We start from the raw sequence: 9,930 nt of genomic DNA, 5'->3' as shown, positions 1-9,930 counted from the left end.
AACATTTTGCTATATCTATAATAATGAAAACAAATAGATCATACTATTTATTATTTTACTATAGTTTTTCATTGAAATGTATTTACTATAAATAGTAAAATGTTATTAATTATAATATAAAGCAATATTTTTGTACTAATAGAAAATAACTAGCTGATAGTTCTGCACTGATGTGATTTGTACTGATATATATGTATATATATGTATGTATATATATGTATGTGTGTGTGTATATATATATATATGTATATGTATATATATATATATATATATATATATATATATATATATATATATATATATATATATATATATATATATATATATATATATATATATATATATATATACTGTATATTTAAAGCAACCAGTTGCAACTAATTTGTACTGAAAATCCAAAGGCATTGTATTCACCTGACTGACAGTGTTGCTTGAGAACAAAGTCACGAAGAACTACCAGGCGTGTTTAAATAGTTCCAGTGTGTATATTTTAATGCTTTGTGGATCATCAGCAGGCTTAAGGCATTGCTCTGTCTTCATACATGTACATCACACAATCCACAGTTCGTAATAAATACAGTATGGATAAAGAGGAAGCAAATGTCTGCACTCGTGTCTCACATAACCTGACAGGGAGACAGTAGAGGGGCACATTCACCGCACACACACACACACACACACACACACACACAATTTCACTTGAGGAACACGTTCACAAAACTTATTGCAGAGTACAGTTCAGGTCAAACCAAGACACACTTGCATACTTTGCGATTGTAGAATATTATTCACTACTCATTCCCCCCCCCCTCCCCCCACTGCTCCATTGGTTTAGTCTATAAAGGCAATTACAACACATTAACAGTTTACTGTACACATATCTGCTCATAGTTCAGGATACTGGCACAGATAGGCACATACCCCCAATAGGGAAGATTTCTGGTCCATGAAATGCTTCTGATGTTGGTAGTGTGTTCTCTGATCTGGTGCTGTTTGGTTTTGAGTATCATTCGTAGATATTTCTCTTAAACTCACGATAATGCTGTATCAAAATGACTCAAGCATGAGAGAATTCAAGGCATCTATATGTTTTTCAAGCAGGTTTTTTTTTTTAAACATGGTTCATCCGTCACTCCGGTCCAGTCAGCTCCGCACAAAAGTGTTTTGTTTTTTTCTTTGAAATGGAACGACCTGCGGCGGGAGCGCTGTGCCTTCGTGCACAGCGGATCCCTTCAGTGTGTGCAGCTCAGCTGACTGTAGACGTGCTCTAAGATCTGACAGTAGGCCTGATCTTTGGGAGCGTGGCAACTCAGCGAGCCCTGAGGAGGAAGAGAGAACGTTGTACAAGTTAGGTGGGATGGCTCACAACGCAGGAGGCCGTGTGAAGTCCTGAATGAGTGGCAGGATCACCATCACTTGTTCTCTGTCCAGGTAAAGTCCATTTTGTGATTTAAGGTCTTCTGTTAATCTCCCTACCTTGATCTTGTCCATCATGGTCGTATCAGGACACCAATACTGGCTGAACTGGACGATGTCGGGAGCGGTCCTGTAGTAGTCAACCAGCAGCATCTGTGGTAGAAATAAACACCGTTAATAATGATTTACAGTATTTAGGAAAAAGGCTTCGCGCCGATTTGAGTTTATCCACAGTATTCTAGTGTTTTAGTATCTGTACCATCTCATTGAGAACATCACTGGTGAGAAAGTTGTCCTGTACGTAGGTGACTTCTACCGCCACTGGGATGCCGTGGTCATTCGGCCGTTGCTGCAGGAAGGCAAGTGATGCACAGGTTAAGAAGAAGCACAATGTCAGAAAAAAACTAAGTAAGAAAGCTATGACATAAGAAGGGGAGTAGTCCTCACCTCTGGCGGCGGTACGACCCAGAAGGGGGTTATTGTGGACGCCACGCCTTGATTGCCGTGATAATACGGCCCTGAAAGAGAAAAGAAAGTTGAGCGCTTAGAGGCCTGATGGTCAGAAAGTTTGACGAGACAACCACAGTTCATGACAATGATGATGCCTTCACATGCCGTGGTAAATACTGGAAGTTGTTTCTGATTTAGAGTCTCCATATAAATGTCCCTTTATGGCATTTATTACAATATGGCTACAATCATTGTGGAGCAGTTTCTTCAGGGATGTTTTTTTTTTTTTACCTTATTTTCTTGCATAAACAGTAGTGCAATAAAAAGGTCTTTATTATTATTATCTTCACTTTACATCACATCATTGTAGTGGGTCACCATTTCTGACACTTTTTGTAATTACTATGCATATATTGGAGATGGATCCTCTGTATCTCCTGCTTTGTCATTATTTCAGCAATATTATTGAATGTCCTTGCATGGGATCAACAAAGTGGCTTCTTTTTTTTTTTTTTTTTTTTAAAGCTCCATGTTGAAGAGATATTAACAAAGATTTGTTTCCTTATCTATCACGTCAATATAGTCCCTCACTGTGTGTAAAGGCAGACACGTACCACAGATGATGCCCAGACAGGGCTGGAAGCCGTTGTTTGAACCCTGCAGCCTCAGCTGATGGTCCATCTGAGAGTCGATGTCCTGCAGCGACGGCAGGGCCGGACCTCGCGGGTGACTGTGGTACCAGCCCACCAGCGACAGCCCACGCATGAACAGGTTCTGACAGATCTGGAGCAGAGTCCACATGACAAGACGCTGATGAGAAGAAAAAAAGACTGCCTCTCCTCTAATGTTGTTTCACTCCAGTAAAAGTGATAGAAGTAGAAGTAGACGAAGCTCAGTAATAACTGGATCGATTCTAATTCTAAAACCCTAAATTGTACTTTGCAGCTAAATTTTGTTCCAGTTTGGCTTTTAACTGCAAAGTTTCCAATTTTTGCACATTTTTTCCATATTCTGATACTGATGCACTTTTATATATTCAAATATATGTATGTTGCTCTAAATGAGCCAATCTGAGGAAAAGCACACTGCTTTGAGATGTTATATTAAAGCTGCAGTGTGTAGGATTTGGAGGCATCTAGCTGTGAGGTTGCAGATTGCATCCAACTCAAACTTCTCCCGTGTGCAAAGCGTTTAGGACTGCAGTGGCCGACGCCAAAACACAAATGGCCCAATCTAGAGCCAGTGTTTGGTTTGTCCATTCTGGGCTACTGTAGGAACATGGCAGCCGGCTCTGTGAAGAGGACCTTCTCCGTATGTAGATATAAACAGCTAAGGTAACAAAAACACATGGATTCTTATTCCAAATCTGCAAAAAAAGATCCCCCTAAATGTTACACACTGTACCTTTAAGGTCTTTATTCCAGGACAGTTCGGTCAGTGCTGGTAATCTAGAAACACTTTTGTGAAGCTGGAACTTCCTTTTTTAATTGAGTTTAAACTCAAAGATTGTTCACAGAAACAAACATTCAAACCTAACTCAACAGCAGAAACGCAAAGATATTTGGGGTTAACACACTCGGCACTGCAGTCAGTGTTAACCTTTCCAGTGATGGAAATTCAAGAGCCGGTTCTTTTGTTTCTGGCTTTAGGAAAGACATATATGCATGTTGACAAGTGCCGGCTGCTGAAGCGTCCTGCGGCACAGAGGGACCTTGTGAATTCTTTTTGAATGGGTGTCATTCAGCTTCATCCTTTCTGAAGCATGCATGCTGTTAGTGCAGACTGGTGATTCACTGTTGGTACGTCAGTGTGTTACCTCTTCCTCAACAGCAGAAGCAGAGTCTCTGTCTGCCAGACGGGTCCGACAGGGGAAAGCCCTTAAGACTGTGAGGACTGAAAGACATCGACCACAGAGAGATGGGGGTTAAAGATGGCCTTAACCTCATACTCCTGTATATGTCTTGCAGTTACTTTCTTATCTTACTCACGTTGTGTATTCGTATCCCATCGCCCTCCGAGGTATCCCACCACCTCACTGGTGGTCAGGTGACAGTGGAAGTCCTGATGAGGATAAATCAGTAGGGAACCTGGTCCATTAACTGTGCTGCAGTACTCAATCACCCCGTTTTAGATATGGTTGTTACTCACCATTAGCAGCAGTACATTACTGGACACGGCTACATTGAAAGGCTGGAATCTGTTGATGGCTGAGAAGGCCGACAGCTCCACGAGTGTGTGTGGATCTCTGAGGATAACAGTTACAGTCCATCACCCTGGTGGTCACATAAAGCTTCATTGATCTTTCAGAATAAAAGTCAGTACCTGGCAGCATCTCTGGTTCCCAAGGTGCAGTATCTGACAGGGATTCTCTCTCGGTCAGATCTCCGTGAAACCATCAAATCTGTAACAGTTAAGATGGACATTAGTTTTACTGTTTGTTAAAACAGTGAACAAAAAAAATCCTGATGAGAAGAGAATTACTACCATTTAATCCAGGTTTGTTGTTCTTGTTCTTCTCATCTGCCTGCACAGCTGTCTTCCCTTCCTCTTCATCCTCATCATCGTCCTCCTCACTCACCAGGCTCTGGCATCACCAGGAATAAATACGATGTAAGACATTGGATGGTGTAGATGTGATACAGAGAGTACAACAGAATAACTTGAGTCTTTAAAGTCTCTTCCTTAAACCGAGTAAAAACAACAAGAATATTTCTAGAATATTTCATGTTTCCAATCAAATTGTGTCAAGTATTCTCTAAAATCAGTTTCAACGCTTCGTCTGATTTGGGCTTCATCATTCCTTCCTTGAACCTGAAACAGCTACGTTTTCTTGGCAGAAAGCAGCTTTTGGTCTCTTCTTTATTAAAGTCAAAATGTGGATGTTTGACCTCGACACACTTTAAACTTGCTACCGCTCATGGTCGTATTTTTGCCTCAGATATTTGAGGCTGTACACCATAGTAAGCTCTGCTCTCACCATGTCTGCGCTGGGTTGGTACTTGTGCAACCAGGTGGTTTTGTACTGGACCAGCTTCTGACCCCGGTAGCGTACAGACGCCCAGCCACAGCCAGACTTCTTGGCTGGGTTGACCAGACGTTTGCAGTGTGTTGCCCAGGCACTGGGGGAGTTGAAGATCTGGCCCGTCTCCACCCACCTGATTTTCCCATCATTCAACAGGTCTCCTACAAAGTTCTTACCCTGAGGGAGCAGAGCGGAAAGACATTTTTAAACCAAACGAGACGTGTGTGCTGGTTTGCTCCTTTTAGAAGCCACTTCTTACTGCGATTCACGGCCAGTGTATCATGTCAGGTTACATGAATGACAAGTGTAACCTGACGTGACACAACACTTGCATAAATAATGAATAAGGACATTCTTACTGTGTCCAGCTGTGAAGTGTGTTATTACCAGGTAGTGGATTGCTAGCACGCCGTCCCCCGGCTCCACTAGGCCGTCCTTGAGCAGCACTCTCAGGGTGATGCCTCTCCGGGTCAGCAGGGAGCCCCGGCCAGAGCTGGACCGCAGGTCTGCCTCCTCTCCTCCACTCAGCTCCTCCTCATCCTCCTCTCCTCCATCCTCCACCACCTGTGGAGAGCTGGGTGGCTCTGAGCCTGAGAACACACACACACACACACACACACACATCTATGGATCCTAATGTGCTCAGAGTGGTGTGTGGGTGTAATGCTAATGTCAAAAGCCATAACCCGTGGCATGTTGTGATGCATGTCCAGGATGTTTTCTCATCAAACAGCCTCTTGTGAAAAGTCATATCACTCAAAGGCTTCCTAATTAGCCACAGCACCTGGCTACCAGTTTAACATCTGTACAGCAAAAGCTACATCAGGAACAAAGCCAATGCAAATGGCCATTATTTTAATTATAATGACTTTATAATGAAAGCGCCACTGTAATGGCAGCCAGCATCATTCATAATTGCAGAATGCTAAAATGATAGCATCCCCATATCATGGTAAAATAATATCAAGGGGCCAAAATAGGCAAAAGATAATCTAAATTGGCATTTCATTAATTACGGCAAAGCTATGCGGTTGGCCTTTTGTTTCCACCTCCCATTAGAGCATGGCTCTCTCCGCAAGAAGAGGCCTGCCGCCCCACCACCACCACCACCACCACCTCTGTTAATTTCCCTCAGAATTACAATTAAACCCTTCTTTCTTTATTCTCACCCATGTCTCTGAAAGCGCCTTTAAATCCCACTCGGTCAAAAAGCGGCTCCTTTGGGCTCCTTTTGGGCACTTGAGGCTGTGCAAAGCGGGGTTGAGCTCCGGGCAGATCTCACAGATACACTTCGCCACACTAGCTCCGGCTATTATTCAAAAACATAAAATGAAGGCGTCCGTGGCTCCGCAGTGTAGTTTCCTTGTTGTGTTGCTTTAATGTCAGTTCCCCTCCCCTTTCCTTCTCCCTCTCCCCGTCCTTGTCACTCTGTGTTGTTCTCTGAACGGCAGTCCGACGCGCCATGCCGGTCTATCTGCCATTATTATCACATTCATGAGACTAAACAACACCACACTGTCATTATTAATGTCAAATAATCGGCTAGAGTGGCCGGAAATGTCCCAGAATGCTATTAAAATGTAAACAATGTAGCGGTTAATCTGCGTTTCCTCCGGAAAGATGAAGTGTCGCCCTGTGCGCGAGAGCCAGCCGCTATTTTGGCATTTAGACAGATTAAAAGTGCATCCTGGAGATTATAGTGTCTTCATAGATAAGACGCACTGCACGGTAGCCGAGGCTGGTGGTTTGTGTGGTGTAATAATACGACGCTACCACGTATTCTACTATGTTATACTGGGGGTTTCTTCACTACACCGAGATGTTCCTTCTTTATCTCCGGAAAAAAAGAAGCGCATTTACCGGGAAGCAGCCTGCGGAGGGCAGCAAACCTCCAGCAGAGTCTTAACTGGGTTCAATTCCTGTTCCTTCCACCTGGTGGCTAAACAGCACTGTGTTCACTCGACAGGAAACAACCGCATGGCTTTGGCTCTCAAAATAGACCTTAGTTCCCCTGTAATGTGGTAATAATGTGGTAGTGGAAAGTAAGTACGCTCATTTACTAAAGTACTAATTGGATGTACGTCTACGTGGTGTACGTTTTCTACTCCAGCAGCCTACATTTGAGAGGAAAATCCAGTTTCTGTTTAACATATGTTTGACAGATTGGCCTACTGGTTTATTTGCACAGTATGACTGTAGCTACAATAATCCTACTGTATATGTTTTATATTTAAATATGTAACAACATGGCTGGATTGACCTGTTATTGGACCTGGGGCAAACACATTAACAACAGTTAGAATCTCAAGTGAAGAGTTTAGATGCAGTGGATGCACCTCAGCTGTTCTCTTCAAGTAGATATTGGATGTTAAAAGAGGCAAAGCCATCAGTAAACTTTCGGGACTTACTGCCAGAAGATCCAGACGTTGTTCATTCAAATTAGCCATTTTGTGTAATGAGTATTTTCATGCTCGTACTTTTGTACTTTTACTTCAGTAAAAATTTGAATTTAGGACTTTTACTTATTATACAGTATTTCTGGCCGATAGTATTGCTACTTATTTTTAGGTAAAAGATCTCAGTACTTGTTCCACCACGACTGTCTTGCTATTGTATTATCTTTAAGACAAACTAGTTGCTCATCAGTGATCAAATAATTGTGAATCAACAGGAGAAGATGCTGTGCGATAAGTGACAGCTCGGCCATTGGAATGTTTAATGATTGCTGTAAATCATGCCTCATCATTGTATTTACCCAGTCAAACTGACTGATGCGTGTCGGTCTTAATTTAATGTTATGCACATTATGGCACCCTGAGGTTTATCCCTTATTGCATTGTTTCGTTTGTGTAAATGCATTCGGTGTTTTATCCATTTCTAGTCTTACTGGAGTGGGATGTTTGGCTTAGTGTGTGTCTATGACCTATGACCTATGACCTGTCGGGCATCATTACCACCATGAACACGGCCAATGTTAGGCTACATGAGATGGAGCTCTCACTGTCAGCCGTGTTGGATCAACGAAAGGGTTAAAACCTTCATGCATTCTTTGACATGTGAGTGGTTCCAGGTTGTCCAGGTGCACAGATTAGAAGACCTTACATTTTTTTGAGGTATGCTTGTGTTTTTTTTAATACCACGGGAGTCAAAGTCTAAACTTATTTACACGTCAGGCTAGCAACAGCAACAACACTTGTCCTCCCTGAACATGTTTCTTCTCTCCCCATTTTTTAAGGGTCACTGCAACCTTCAGTGTCTCCAGGCTGTCCAGTCGCACAGATTAGAAGACCTTGGGGTTTCTCAATATTTTGAGACATGTTTGTGGTTCTGACATGATTTTCTGTTTTTGGAAGAGAAGACATGAAAGCTCAAACGAGTTTCCGGGCTCATACTTGTCATTCTAAGACAACAAAGAGCTTTTTAAAATCGTTTTTATTCATCATTTGTAATAATACAGTCATGTTGTAAAAGTACATATTATTTTGAAAAGGACTTTAAAAGGACATATAAAAACCAAATAAAACTGTAAAAATGGCACAAAAGAAATATATATGAAATTGTCATCGATTTTTTTTATTTATTAAGTTTTCTTAAAAATGAGAAATTTGCATGAAATTGTTTTAAGTTTAACAGTAGACTGCATGTTTACATATCTTTTAATTGAGTTGGTTTTCTTTTTTACGGTATATAGAACGTGCAGACAGAATCTCATGAGGTTCAATACAATGCATTCACTGACTATCCTCTTCCCCTTCTTCATTGATGTGGTCAAACGTTAGTTGTACATGTGTGAGCTTTGGTGAAAAATACTTTTTATAGTTAAAGTTATAAAGGATATGAGTATAAATCATCCTTGTCCCTATTCTCTTTGCCTTAGATCCCAGAGGAAACAGAAACGAATCTGTCGAGCAGTGAGGACGAACCACCACCTGGTAGGAGAACAGCTTTGAGCGGCATGAATAGGCACTGTTATGAACCGGTGTTTGGAAATCAGATGTCAGACTATTGATGCGCTGGCCATTAAACCTGTAGGACCCGTAATCCTTGTAAGCTTTGACGATGTGGTAGCTGAGGAGAAGCTCCACGGCATGCCAGTGTAAATCCTGGGTGTGTAGACATTTTGTCCTTCCCTCAGGTCGTTGAGCAGCGTCGCAGAGGGGAGAGCATTAAACTGAAACCACTGGCTGGCATGGTACTGTGAGCCGTCAAGTGTGTATAAGTCCTCGGCTGGTATCAGTGGGAAACGGATGAGCTTCAGAAGGATCTCAGGAACAGTTGTGTTGTCTTGGGCAGCCGCCCATCTCTCCAGTCCATTCAGGATGGCGGCCTCATTATGCACCACAAGGTCTGAGCGAGACAGAAGAGCTTTGACCAGATCGAATGCAAGATCCGTCCAGACTGGGGACTGGATCAGGGCCTCACAGTTCCACGCAAGGTAGCGAAGACAAACCCCCTGTAGCGCCTCATCAGCCGTATGAACTGGATACTCATAGAAAGAGATCTGAGTCTGGAAAGTGGGATCCTCTGGAAGAAACAGTCTGAAAAGATTTGCAGCCTCATTCTGAACTTCTATCAGATCCCAGTCGAATGCCATCTTGAGAATGCAATGGGCAGAAGATCGGTTGACTTTGATCTTTCTTGTGTAGAAGTATCTGAAATTTAAACATTAAACACACAACAAAGTTGTTGGCGTGCTGACTGCAGTTGGAGGCGGCCTCGATGCTGAGGCTGCTGAAGTCCGGCTGTGACGTTTTGAGGAGTGAGTTCATAGAGAGGATGAGGCTGTGAGCACAGATTGTCTCAAAAGTGTTGTTGCGCTCCGCCACTGTAATGTTCAAGTCGCAGTCACGTCCACTGTCAAACAGCTCCCCCAGCTGATGAGAGATATATTGAGATATTGAGATGAGAGAATATTGGTTATGCACTCAAGAAGATAAGCCAGTGAACATTCATATTTATTTGTCTCATGGGTGGCGGTGGTGCATTGAAGAGAGGGAGGCTGGGAAGTTTCTGGGGGAAAAGTTGTTTTTTTGTTCGCTGTT

General features: G+C 42.5%; 1 protein-coding gene across 1 annotated transcript; it reads right to left on the bottom strand.

Annotated features, from left to right (window-relative positions):
- Nucleotides 1–827: 827 nt before the first annotated feature.
- mpnd (MPN domain containing) lies at nt 828–6,193 on the bottom strand. The gene is made up of 13 exons (XM_079267144.1): nt 6,058–6,193; nt 5,276–5,478; nt 4,844–5,065; nt 4,351–4,450; nt 4,189–4,267; nt 4,015–4,111; nt 3,855–3,927; nt 3,683–3,759; nt 2,481–2,649; nt 1,864–1,934; nt 1,676–1,765; nt 1,477–1,569; nt 828–1,319 (listed from the first exon to the last, which is right to left on the bottom strand). Exons 1-13 carry the CDS (start codon nt 6,059–6,061, stop codon nt 1,233–1,235), a joined length of 1,365 nt encoding a protein of 454 aa, XP_079123270.1. The 5' UTR covers nt 6,062–6,193; the 3' UTR covers nt 828–1,232.
- Nucleotides 6,194–9,930: the final 3,737 nt, after the last annotated feature.

The sequence above is a fragment of the Melanostigma gelatinosum genome (genome assembly GCF_949748355.1).
Source record: "Melanostigma gelatinosum genome assembly, chromosome: 4".
In the NCBI taxonomy this organism is placed as follows: Eukaryota; Metazoa; Chordata; class Actinopteri; order Perciformes; family Zoarcidae; genus Melanostigma; species Melanostigma gelatinosum.
This window is presented reverse-complemented; position numbering and strand designations above follow the sequence as displayed.